Below are 13409 nucleotides of genomic sequence, written 5' to 3'. Positions count from 1 at the left end.
GCACGAGATACTCATTTGTCAGGGTCCCTTGCAGCTAGGGGTTGACGTGTGACCCAGCTCTGGCCAAACTCTGCTTTCCTGATACGAATCCAGGTGCCGGGGTGACTGCCCTTCACCTCGCACGAGACGGTGACCACCATCTTGCCGCCCCCAGCTTCGATGGCTGATGACAACGCAGCGAACCAACGCCAACAAGCTACCTCCCCCCGCGTCACGTGGAGAAAACTAAACCCCAGTTGCCTCCAAGTCCCCGAGTCTGATTCTGTCACCTGCAGCCGACGCAAGTGCTCACTGATACCCCTCAACGCAAGGCACCCCGCGTCGGCCGGTGAAACGGGCGCTTCCCCACCACAGGGACAGAGAGCAAGCATTGGCGCCCTCCAGCGTCGCTTCCTGAGAACCACCCAGGCCCATCCCAGGCCCGTAAGACAGGGCGGGTGACTCATGAGCGGCTCGCTGACGCGCGGGAAGACGGACACGGAAGACGGACGCGGGCAGACGGACGTACCTGAGCCGCGATGAGAGGCAGAGAGGCCGGGGGGGGGGGGGTGCTGCGTCACAGCTGCAGGGGGCAAGCAGCGGTTCTTTCGTGTAGGCCTCCCGCCCCCCTCACTCACCCTCACAGAGGAAGCGGGCCCCGCGGCCTCACCCCCGTCACGCGCTCCTCTAACATCCAACCCTACAAAGCCAAGTATCAGAGTGAAAAGACGAACGTGTGAAAGACTGACTTTTAAGTCTGTAAAGGAGACTCACGAACGTGTTTTTAACATTTGCTCTTAGGATCGCCCACAGAAAACCGTCACTCAACAGAGTTCCCTGAACGAGCCCTGAGAGGTCTCCTGTCAAACTGCGGGTCTGCTCTGCTCGCGATCCTGCAGGAAGTACCGTCTCTCGCCGTGTCACACTCGGTCTGGTCCGTTCCAAGCGGGGCGCCACTACACGCAGCCCATGGCGGACCCGTGGCCTGGAGGAAGGACGCCGAGGGCGGCGGGTCCCTGGGGCCCTCGTGCTCCCATCCCAAGGCCGCGATGACACGGGGAGCCGACGTGGGGAGTACCTCCCAGGGGAGCTCGGCAACTGGCAGGACGCACAGACCACAACGCTCAGCATGCGGGCACAGTGGCGATTTTTTTTTAACGTTTTTCATTTATTTCTGAGAGACCAAGGGAGGCAGAGAGCAAGCAGGGGAGGGGCAGAGACGAAGGGAGACACAGAATCCGAAGCAGCTCCAGGCTCTGAGCCGTCAGCACAGACAGGGTGGGGCTCGAACCCACGGACCGGGAGATCATACCCTGAGCCCAAGTCAGACACTCAACTGACCGAGCCGCCAGGGGCCCCCACAGTGGCAAATCTGCCGGTCAGTTTTATCCTCCTTCCCATTTCTCTAACCTCCCACAACACCGTGTTAGTGACGCTCACAAAAGCGCCAGGGCGGAGAAACGAGGCCGAGGAGGAGGTGTGCGGCCCCCGACCCGGGTGGGAGGACGGCCGGCCGAGAGCGGGGCCCACGCGGGGCAAAGGCTCTGAAGGGCAGGCGGGGTGGAACTGACAGGGCAAGCAGCAGGAACACTGCCCGCGGTGACAGGACGTGTGGTGCGGCTGCAGCACCGTCGTTCAGATAGCGGGAGTCACTGAGTAATTCAAGGAACGAAAGCGGAGAGAGGGGACCAGACGTGCCCAAAGGGAGGGCAGAAACGTCCAGCCGTCGCTCAGCGGGCCGAGGGCGAGGGGTGCTCTACGGGAAGGCAGAGCCGGCCGAGGAGGCGCCACAGCGGGTGAGGCGTTCTGGGGCGAGGGCATCAGGCAGCCGCTGCCCACAGTTTAGTCGAGAGATCCACGTGACGAGGTGACACTCGAGCAGAGACCTGGAGGAAGTGAGTCACGCGGAAATCCGGGGCAGAGGGACGGCGGTGCGAGGCCGGGGAGGCGGGGAGGCAGGGAGGCCTGAGAGGAAGGGCCAGGTCAGGTCAGGTCAGGCCCTGAAGGTGGGGAGAGGAGCAGGAAGAGGAGGAGGGATGAGGTAGGGGAGAAGGAAGAGGGGAGGGAGAGAGGGGGAGGGAGCAGGGAGAGAAGAGCAGGGGAGGGACGAGGGAGCAGGGGTTAGCAGGAGGAGAGGAGAGGTGAGGTGCGGGTGGTATGGGTCAGAGTGAGACGAGGGGGGGAGGGGGGAGGGGAGGAAAGGAGCGGGGCAGGGGGGAGAAGCAGCACGTGTCTGAGACCAGCGCGTGGCTGGGGTGGCCTGCACAGAACACAGAGAGTCACTGCTACAGGAGGCTGCACAAACCACAAAGACTAGGTGGCCCTTAGTCCCCACCCCCCCGCCCCGTGGGGTCTCTGCTCTTTGGTAGCTCCCAGTGTCATCCTCCCCAGGCAGACTCCAGGGAAAGGCGGAGTTGGCTGGAGCTCTCCTGTCGCCCCTCTCACCCTTCAGCGCCCCTCTCACCCTTCAGCCGTCCCAAGGCTCCCCAAGACCACCTTCGCCCTGAGGACACGCTCGGAGGTGCACTGCTGCGGCCACGCAGCTCCGGCTGCAGGGCCGGCGCCTGGCCACCAGAGGGCGATGCGGGGCGCTGCCGGCCCACGGCCAGGACCAGGGAGAGCAGAAGCGCCCTCCGGCCACAGCGCCTGCAGTCATCCCGCAGCGCCCAGGGCAAGCCCTCTGCCCCAGGCTCTCTGAGGAGGCCCTGGGGAATGAAAAGGCCCCTCTCCCTCAGGCCTCTGAAGAGCACCGAGAAGGCCGGCGGCCACGCTAACCGGGAATAAGTGCGGGGGGAGCCTGCATCGGGACCGGCTCCCACCCCCCAGAACCTCACCGTAGGGCCCCGGGGCCCGCCTGCTGCACCCAAGTCTCAACCTCCTCAGCTGCAAACCAGGGCCAGACCCGCCCGGAGCAGAGAGCCGGCACGTCGGGGTCGGGGCCACTGCCACACATTCTGACTCGTCTCTGCATTCAATGCTCTAATCTGCCAAGCACCACCGCTTAGCCCGGCCCACCTTAACGTGCTCGGACGCTCACATCAGCCTACGGTGAGATAGAACCAGCCAACGCAAAGCCCAGTCCACAGCAGGGCGCTGACTGTCTTCGTGTAACTGCTCGAACACCGTGCAGAAAGTGAGGGACAGAACGGTCGTCGGTGGACCACCGCTGACCCTCGCGATCGAGAGGCTGACGGGAGCCGTGGCCGCTGCCCAGCATCACGAGAGGAGCGTACCGCGGATCGCTAGCCCAGGAAAAGATCAGACTCAAAATTCCGAGTACAACTTCCACCGGATGCGCATCGCTTTGGCACCATCGTAAATTCTGGAAACAATAAACTGAACTATTGCCAAGCCAGGGACCATCCCCGTGGAGGAATACAGAGCACTAGCCACGGACCGTCCCCACGTACAGACGCACGCACGGGGCGCCAGCCGGGGAACGTCCACACGCACGGATACGCGCACAGAGCGCTGCACCAGCACAAAGAAAGCACCCAAAACGGCAGCACGTGGGCAGTTACTTGGACACACTGCTCTCCCTGGCTCTGTTTCATGAGCACCTGATTCTGTGTCCCCAGTGAAACAACGCGTCTCTGTGTGTACCAGCCACCCCCTCCTACAGCCCTAGGCTCCCACCATAACGGTCTGGGCCTCCCTTGCTCCCCAGTCTACCTGGCTTCACGTCCAACCAGGCGCCAGCACCCCCCTCCGCCAGCCCTGCGGCACCCCCAGCCCACAGCCTCGGCCCCTTCCCAAGTCTACTACCCTGATCTCTTCCCTACCCCTCCACACTCCCAAGTGGCTGCCCAAGGACCCACCCGCAGCCCCAGGCCGCTGGCGACACCCTGCCTGGAAATCTTCCGTGGATCTTTCTTCCGTGGAAGAAATTTCAGATGTCCCGTGCCAAGCTTTGCTCCCCTGGTTCAAAACCTTCCAGAGGCGTCATGCTGAGCTCCTCCTTTGTGCCTTCGGCACCCTCAAGACCTGCCCCTTCCTGCTTGTTGGCCTCTGTCCCCCTCCCAGCCCTCCCACACCAGGCCCTGGGCCTCAGGGCTTGGGTGCCCTGTCCCGCAGCTGGCTGCCCCTGGAAGACCCCTCCCCACCTTCAAATCGACCTTCCCTTAAAGGTGCCTATTCCGGGGGCACCTGGGGGGCTCAGTTGTTTACGTGTCCGACTCTTGATTTCGGCTCAGGTCATGATCTCGCAGTTTGTGAGTTCGAGCCCCATGTCAGGCTCCATGCTGACAGCTTGGAATTCTCTCTCTCCCCCTCTTTCTGTGCCCCTCCCCGGCTGGCTATCACTCTCTCTCTCTCTCTCTCTCAAAATAAATACGGAAACTTTTAAATAAAGAAATGAAGAAACAAAAGTGCCTGTTCCCAAGGGTCTTTGCTGGCCGCTCATCTCCAGCAGCACCCAGCCTTTACCTCGGCAGTTTTGTTCTCCACGTGCACTTAGCACCTTCTGGTAGTTTCCAGAGCCCTGAATGTGTGTGTGTGTGTGTGTGTGTGTGCCTGCCTTCCTGTCTCCTCACACGGGGATGTCAGCTCCTGGAGAGCGGGACCCCGGGGGTCTGGCTCCCTGTTTCTGCCCAGCACCCACACCAAGAGCGAGTGAACTATGCGGGCACTTCACGTAAACGACCTCCTGGTCACAAGACCCCGCAGGGTGGACCTCGTTTCTCCAGTCATGCAGTCAGGGCCTGACGCTGGGGCTGAACTGCCTCGTCCCGCCATCACGGCCCCGCAGGACTGTCCTCCAGCCCCAGGCCCTGTGGGGACAGCTAACTCCAAGTCTCGCTTCTGGGGTGAACAGCTCCACAGACCCCCTCCTCCCAACAGCCGCCTCGCCTCCCTGCCTCCTTCTACTCGGACGCTCGCCAGCCTCGAGCCAGCCTCAGTGCTCACTCGGAACTACGACGAGTCCGTGCACCCGGCCTCGCTCCTTCTCTAGTCGCGTCTGAACACCCGGAGCGCCAGGGCCGGGCGCCTCACACCCTTGACCTCAAGGCCCCACGCCTGGGAGGCGCTGGCTCCGCGGGCCTCGGGCCCCGCGTGTTTTGCACACGGCCCGATCCCACTCCCACGCAGCCGCACGCGATAAAAATGAACGTCTCCAAGTGTCATTTTCTCGGGCTTCAAAGCAGGCAGCCTTTTGCACAAGTAAATATTGAGTCAATGCTAAGAGCAGAATGAGCTGTTAAGTTCTATTTGCTGCTTTCATCCCCAGGCTCATAACCGAGCACAAGCTAAACAAAGAGAAACAGCTCTCCGCCGACGAAATGACATTCAGCAGGTAGAATCATTTCTGTGGGCACTTCTCACATCAGTGATTTGCTTCTCCAACATTGGCAAATATTTGCCACTTATGTCTTTTATGTAATGTGAAGATAATATATTCCACTGTCTTCCAAAGCCATCTTAAATGCCTTATAAAAACAGGCAATTCGCTGGCTGTGTTTTCTCCTGCCGCGACACACGAATCCAGTAATTGTTTAAATTTGAAAGCTTTGGTTTTAGCTTCTTGGTGTTGGATTTAATACTCAACTAGCAGGCTGAAGAGAGAAAAGGCTCGGAAGGCCACCAGCCCAACAAAAGAATCTCATTTGTACATGTTAACCTTTCATCCTGCCCGTACGCGGCCCCTCTGCCAACAGGCCGTGACCGCTTTGTTCGTAAGTAGGACTTTGGTTTCCCCAAGCCGCGTCCGTGACCACGTCCGTGAGAAGCCTGACGGGGCCCCCGATCCTGAACCAGAGCCGCACCTCCCGTCAGACCTAGCTCGTCTTCACCGACCACCTCCTCGCCGCCTGCTGTTAGAGACCGCTTAACTCAACCGGGGCACGTGAGCAAACCACCCTGACTCGTCAGTGACCACACAGTGACCACGTACGTCAGTGCCCGGAAAATCAAGTTAAAGGGAGACTGGCCAAGGCAAACGAACCAGAACAAGGCACCGACCACACCGGTCGGCGTCCATCCTGTGCGGGCGCGCTCTCCGGCACCGCGCACGCATCGTCCCCCGGATCTGCACACCCGGCCCCGCCAGCGCCACGGGGAGGACCGACGGGGACAGCGGGGGCAGGACCGGGCTCGCTCCCTCCGGGGGCCGGAGAGCGGTGTCCTCAGCATCCCCACCCTCCCTCCGTGACTCGACCTCCCCACACCGCCTCCGGGGCACAGCTGTGCTGACGGGCTAGTAAAGCGAGTGGCTAAGGTATATCCTCAAACCCTGAGAGTGGACTCCTTCGCCCCAGGTCCACCTGACACCCCCTGGTGGGCTAGACCCCGGCCGCCCAGCTGCCAGGCTCCCCTCTGCCGCACCCACACCCGGGATGCTTTATGAGTGGCCCGGTCATTAGTGTGGGGTCTGATAGGCTGTCCCCAAGCCCACTGCAGTAACAGCAGTGACAAGGCACAGTGACGAGTCCTGAGGCACCGCAGATAGGCAGGCCGCACAGCAGAGCACAGGCCAGGCGCTCCGTCAGCACGAGCGTAGGAAATACACCGTGAAGTCCAAAGGCGTGGGCAGAGCAGCATTACCACACGTGTGGAGGAAGAAAACTGGTTGTGCAAATGCGCAGACACCAAAGTCTCTCTCTAGAAATTACTTCTGAATTAGCAAAGGAAAAGAGGAACTTTCCAGCAGTGGAACGGACAGACGCCAACTTAACCAAGTGACTGGATAGGACTCATCCACTTGGGACAAGCCAGTGGTGGCCTCCTGCCATGGCGACAAGACCACAAACCTCTTAGGCGACCTTCCTGCCAGCGACGGGCCCGAATCTCACCCGCAGAAACGAGACAAGCCACGCTGACGGACACCACGGAAGAGCGGGCCTGCCCTCTTCCAAAACACCAACACCCGGGGACACGGTGCGAGTCTGGGACGCTGCTCCAGGCCGCCAGAGGTGAGGGACGAGGAAGAAGACAGCCAGCGCATCGCCGAGACGACAGGCACGATGTGAACGTGGGCCGTGGCGGACATAAGAGCGCCATATCGACGTGCGATGTCCCAACTCTGGCAACAGTGCTGTGGTTACGCCCAGAGTCTCTGCGCTTGGAAAACACGCAGAGACAGACGTTCTCAGGAGGAAAGGGATGCGATGCGTCCAACAGACTCAAACTCCAACGTTCGGGAAAAACGCGCATACACACGAGCACACACACACAGAACGAAAGGGGCAAAATGCAAACGACTAGGGCATTAACGTGGGTGTCGCCTGGACCGCTCTTGCAACTTTTTTGTAAATGTGAAATCACATGAAAAGAGCAAGTGTAAAACATCACGTGCCCCCACCGTGTCTGGAAGACGACGCCCAGAAGTTGGCAGGCAGAGGAGGTGGGGGGAGGCGGGCATTCCGCCGCACGTTCTTCGGTGCTGTGTGAATGTGTGACACGTGCACGCACAAAGCCATCAACAGAATGAGCACACAACCCTTCTGTGTGCAGGGGAACAACCCTTCTGCACGCAGAGGGGAGCACCTTGGTGGACAGGGCCGCTCAGCTTCCAGGCTCCGCCCACCCGGCCTCCCCCAGGCCCTGCAGGCCAGCCACGTGCCTCGTGCGCCACCTGCTGGCCGAGTGGGATGCCGACCGCCTCGGCGCGCCAGCCCCGGGGCCAGCCACCCTGGCACCTGCCCAGCTATGAGCCATCTCATGACGGCGGCCACATCCCGCCTTCCGGAGAGCGCCCGCATCCAGCGAGACGCCCCACGCGGAGGGACACTCTACAGAGACGAGACGTACAAAGGAAAGCTCGCAGGCGGCAGGCAAGTGAACTCCAGCAGAGAGGTTTCAAGGCAAGCGCGTGCCTCAGAGCCCGTGCGGCTCCCATGGCCCCCACATGGCTCCCATGGCCCCCGGGAACCAGGCTGGGACTGCACTGTCCCCTGCTGGCCTGCCCCCCAAGCCCTGCCTTGGCTCCTCCTCCCCTCCCCCCCCCCCCCCCCCCCCCCCGCCGCAAGCACTCACGGCCTATCACACACCACACTGACCCTGAGCCCCCAGAGGAAGGTGCGAAGTCAGCAGCAGTCACGACACCGGTCACAGCCCTGCGCCCCATGAACCCTATGAAGAGCGGGGACGTCAACCTGGCTGGTCCTGCGGAGCAAACGAGAGCGGCTCCAAAAGCCGAAGGAGCTCCACGGGGGCACAAAGGAGAAAGGACAGAAAATCCCTGATCAACCGCGCTGGGAGCAAGTTACCGAAATGCGTCTAAAGTAAAGCACAAGGACAAACGACTCTCCTCCTCGGGACTCGCTGGCAGGACAACACAAACAGACGCCCTCACGAGGTAACCCCAGAACGCGGCACAGCCACGCGCCCTCCACCAGCGGCGGACTTACCGAGGTCTGTGTTGGGACCGGCCAGAAGTTGCTTGAACTTGTCGAGCCGGGAGGCCTCTCTTTCACTTAACGCTGAGCTGCTGAGGGTGCTGGGGTCTGACATCCCGCCAAGTGCGACGGTCACCGAGTGCGGCAGAGACTGGGACCTCTGCAAAGGGGCGGTGTCGCTGGCACTTTCTGCAGAGAGAGAGAGAGAGAGAGAGAGAGTGCGCGTGCGCAGGGGGTGAGGACGGCCTCCCGGACCCCCCAGCGGCCATTCCCCATGAAGAAGGCCCCACCTGTGCCACTTTCCCTCGGTGAGCGCCACTGTGTCACTGCTGTCCCTTCCTCCCGTCACCGGGCAGTGCAGACCCGGGTTTCTTGGGCAATGAAATGAAACTAGAGGACACCCACGAAGCCCGGCCACCTCACCGGTAACACAGACATGCCCCACGCAAAGGCAAAATGGTGATGCCCAGAAAACCCGCCTCAGGGCAGACCGACGGTCAGGGTCCTCCAAAGCAGGCCTGCCAGGCGTACCAAGCGACACCGCCCGAGGACCTGTTGACACCGAGCAAGGATGAGGGTCCCCCGGGCCTGAGCACGGAAGGAAACCACCGAGTCACACGTGGAGGGGAACAAGGCCCACAAAGGCACTGAGGATTCCCGGATCTCCCCACGCCCCATGGGGGAGGTGGGGCAGGGACCCTCACCGAGAGAAAGCTCAGGAAGCAAGAGCCCACCGCACGTAGGGGAGGGGCAGCGGCTGCGGGCCTGCCCGGCCCTCACCCAGAGGACCTACCACCACGCAGGAAGGCCCAGCGACCCCGCGACTGGACGCACGGGACCGAGGTGAAACAGTGCATGAAACCCAGCAAGCCAAGACCGGGAACAGCCACAGGAGAGAGCCCAAGGCCCAACAGGCCACTCACAAAGAGCCACCGGGACCAACAGGGGCCCACGAGCAAATGGCAGTGACAGGCGCACACCCCCAGGTCGAAATACCATCGAGGGTTCACACCTTCCAAAAATGAGATTTAAAGCGGAGGGATAAATAAGCTCCAGGAAATGAAACGGGGCCAGGGACAGACACGTGAAGCGTGCGTGCTGGCTGTTAGCAGTGGCTGGAGGACCCCCACCGTCCCTCCCGTCGGCAGAGCGGACCCGTCACCCTAAAAACCCAGATGGGGAAGGCTTCACACAGAAACCCTCAGCCCACAGGGCAGCAAGGCAGCCCACGGCCTCTGGGCAGAGTCCGGCCCAGTCAGGCTTCCAGAAAAGCCTACAGAAGTGGGCGTCATGGTGAGAGCACTTCCCGGCCCCTCCTCAGGGCTGACCCCTCACCTGCAGGAGGCATCCCACTGGCCCACCTCGGGGAGGGCTCTGCAGGGGGAGGGAACGGGGAGGGTAGTGGCGGGATGTTCAGACCCCCCCCCCCGCAACACCACCACCCTCAGAATCTATCACCGAGCCACGTGTCATGATTCTTTAGGAAAAACAACGGGCAGAAAGAACAGTCCCCCTTCTGTCGCAGAACTAAGTGTGCTGATCTCACTCCTCTGCGATCGGACAGGATCAGTGCGATTTATGAGGACACGTGACAAGGGGCACCAGGGTGGCTGGGTCGGTTAAGTGTCCGGTTCTTGATTTCGGCTCAGGTCACGATCTCACGGGTCTTCAGTTCAAGCCCCACATTGAGGATACGTGAGGACCACTGACTCCTGCATGGAGCACACATCTGGTCACTCTACGATGGGGCAGGTGGGGTCTGGAAGGCACAGCGACAGCAGGTCCCCCCAGGAAGCCGGAAGGCCGACAGCCAGGTCTCCCTGCTACTGTGAGTGGAAAACATGTCGGCCTCCCCCCTCCGGGGCCCCTCAGAGTGGGTCTAACCTTCACCAGTCAGTGCCCACCCACTACCCGCTCGCAGCTCAGTCACGGTCAGCGACCGACACAGACCTCACCTGGCCGTGCCCCCTTCCCGGCAGACACGCACCTTGCCACGAAGCCAGCGGCAGCCTAAATCAAGCAAGCGCACCTGACTGCAGGTCTAGATCTCTCAGGTGTTTGCTCAGGAAGGCAGCACGGTCTAGAGGTAAAGAACAGGCACCGGAAGGCCAGCCTGAGAGCGCCACGCGGCACAGCACTGAATTTTCAGGCCGCCGTCTCTCAGGGGCAGACACTGAGCAGGTGACGTGCGCGCCCCACAGTGACGCGCCGTAAAGGCACAGGCGCCCGACACGAACGCTGGCCGTGGCAAGGACAAGCAGCGCTCCAAGCAGACCGTGCCCTGTGGAATGCAGCATCCCGGGCTTTCCCAATGGCATGGCACCGCGCCACGCGCACTCTCGTCCCATGGAATTCACAGGTCCCTCACCTGAACAGCGGCCGTGTGGCCCATGCAGGGACGAGGGTGGGGCGGGGTGTGGAGGCAGGGACAGCACGTGGTCACCAGGCCCTGAGGACAGCCCCGGGTACCTCAGCAACATTCATGGAATGACGCGGTACAGCAAGGGGAAGCAGAGGGAGTGGGACGTGGTCCCTGCCCTCTGGGGAACCCGCAAAGCATACAGATGAAGCGTGAAGACGGACGTGACCCCACAGGGAAGCCAGCCGACCCGGCACCTCCCCGCCCGAGCCCAGAGCCTCACCCTCCCGGAAACCCTACGGATCTCACCTCCTCTCTGAAACCTTCCATGATATGCCCTCCTCAACAAGACAAACCTGGGACTTCTACACCCGGGTGCTTCCACCGCTCTGAGGCCCCGTCCCGCTCGCGGGGGTGAAAGACTCACCTCCTCGCGTCTCCCCACTAGACTCCCACCAGGTGCCAGTCGACACCTCTGCGCCGGGCCCGGTCGAGCAGGAACGAACACTGACGTGTCCATCTTGGCACGGACACAGAGTGAGCCATCCCGACGACAAACGGGCCACCAAGGGGACTGAACACAGGCACAGGGTACCAGACACACGCTGATCCCATCCTTCAGTTTATAACCTGAACTCACCACTCCAAACCCCGGGCCCCACCCCAGCCCCACCCCCACGTGTACCTGACCCGGGGCAGGGGATCGCTGGAAGCTGCCGATAGAGGTGCAGGCTCTGAACGTGCAAGCAGCCCGGCCCCTCGGCTGGAAATGTCACCCCGGAACAACCGGGGTGCACTTAGGAGGGAGACGGGGTCCCCCGGGGCCTTGCACTAGCCATGTCTCCCACGACCAGCCACAAAAGCCACAAAAGCTGGCCCCCGCACTTGGAGGAGAGAAGCGCTCTGCTGGTAGGGCAAAGAAAAGTCCACCGCGGGCACTCTGGGAGCTCCCGCCGCACCCAGAACGGAACCCACCTAATCGCCCACAGGGAGAGGACTCCGGCCCCTTCTCTCTCAGAAACGCACCCCGTCTGCTCGGTGCCCCCATCCCACCTGCAGGACAGGACGTGTGGCTCTCGCTGACGGACTTCACCAGCCGGAGGTCACCGCTCGGCACCGTGGGAGGCTCGGGCGGCCTGTGGCGCTCCTGCCGCTGGCTGTGGTTGCGCAGGACGCGGTTGGCCGTCTCCATGACCACCTCGGTGTTCAGGCTCTCGGCCGCCATGGCCAGGAGCTCATCGTCGTCTTCGCTGGCGTCCCAGGCGTCGCTGGTGTTGCTCTCAAACTCCTGGAAGGTGCTGGTCCTCCTGGCCTTCACCGGTGTGGTGGGCACCTTGGGCGTGGCCTTGAGCAGGCTGCGAAGTAAAGGCAGGTCTTTGCTTGTCCTCCCGGAGGCCCGAGAGGATCCCCCCCAGATCCCGTCAGGAAGGAGCTCCCCGGTGGGACAGCGCACACGTGAGGGTTCCACTTCAGCTGAGCTGAGGGTAAAGCTGAGGGTAAAAGCAAACACGATCCAAAGAAGCATCCAGAAGAAGACTCGTAAGGATTCAGTGGCAGGAAGGAGAGGCTTTCGAGGGCCAGTCACGCTGAGCAGCCTCAGCCCTCGTACGGAACCGATTTGGGAGCAAACGCAGCAATGCACAGTAAGGACACTCAGACCTGCTCCCCAAACCTCCCGCTGGCCGGTGCCTGCAAACCTCCCAGGGGGGCTGTCCACAGAACACAGGCCTCTGGTACACGGACCTGGAGAGAGCACAGCTTCCACAAGGTCCTTAAACAAGGACAGCGCGGTCCTGCGGGGCCACAATGCCTCTCGCGTGCCTCTGGGGCAGAGCCCAGACCCAGGGGCACAGCAGGCCCCGGGTGACCGCGCAGAGTGCGGCCAAGGGCGAGGAATTAAACCCACCGCCGTGAGCCAGGCCCTCCCCCACCAGCTCAGGGGGTGCCAGCCCCGGGCTCTCCCGCACAGGCTCCCCCACCTCGGGCCGGGCTTCCAAGTCTGCCTTCCTCCAGAGGACGGGCCGTGCGAGGCCTCGACACGTGTCTGCGGAAGGGAAGACCGCTCGCCTCCCCCTCAGGAATCCCAGGGAGCCAGAGGGTCACCACGGCGCCCAAGAGCGTGCCTAAAGCAGCCTGAGTCCAGGCCTCACTTACGTGCCATGTAACAGTGGGTCGAAGGGGGGGTGCTGGGCGCCATACACATGCTGGATGCTGTTTAAAAAAGAGAAGGGAGACCGATTAGCTTCTCTTCCGCTTCCCCAAGAGCCCACCACTGACTCAGGAAAAGGACCAGTTCCCAGCAACCCACATACGAGCCTGAGGGCAGCCACCCTCCATCAGCTGCCACGGGTCCCAAGGGCCCGTCCGGGAGGGATGAATGGTGCCACACAAGCCCACACGCACAAACAACGGGGCATTCAGCCCGCCCTGCAAATGGGCCTCGGCCCGGGGCCCCAGGCAGCACCGGTGACAAGCCAACGGAGGGCTGGGGGATACTCCCAAAGCTCCAGCAGCCTCTGCTCTCCGGCCAGGTGCCACCGGCAGGACTTAGCCCTGATGACCAAATGCCCATCTGGAAATTCTCACCTGGTACCACTCTGTCTAAAGACAAAACGCAGAATTACAAAGAGAAGATAAACGTAGTTTTTTAGGGGCGCCTGGGAGGCTCAGTTGGTTGAGCGTCCGACTTCAGCCCAGGTCACGATCTCACGGTCTGTGAGTTCGAGCCCCACATCGGG

General features: G+C 61.9%; 1 protein-coding gene across 3 annotated transcripts in view; it reads right to left on the bottom strand.

The window, feature by feature from the left end:
- Nucleotides 1–13409, bottom strand: part of TBC1D22A (TBC1 domain family member 22A) — a 323216-nt gene that overhangs the window by 288923 nt on the left and 20884 nt on the right. For all 3 annotated transcript variants that reach the window (XM_047065603.1, XM_047065604.1, XM_047065605.1), the window contains exons 2-4: nt 12826–12882; nt 11725–12026; nt 8325–8501 (exon numbers count right to left, since the gene is read on the bottom strand). In XM_047065603.1, coding sequence (XP_046921559.1) covers nt 8325–8501; nt 11725–12026; nt 12826–12882 — 536 coding nt within the window. The remainder of the gene's footprint in view (nt 1–8324; nt 8502–11724; nt 12027–12825; nt 12883–13409) is intronic.

This window comes from Lynx rufus, unplaced genomic scaffold, assembly GCF_022079265.1.
Source record: "Lynx rufus isolate CCGP_SWC_20201006 ecotype Redwood Valley unplaced genomic scaffold, mLynRuf1.p SCAF_7, whole genome shotgun sequence".
Classification (NCBI taxonomy): Eukaryota; Metazoa; Chordata; class Mammalia; order Carnivora; family Felidae; genus Lynx; species Lynx rufus.
Note: the sequence above shows the minus strand (reverse complement) of the source record. Positions and strands in the feature narration are given on the sequence as shown.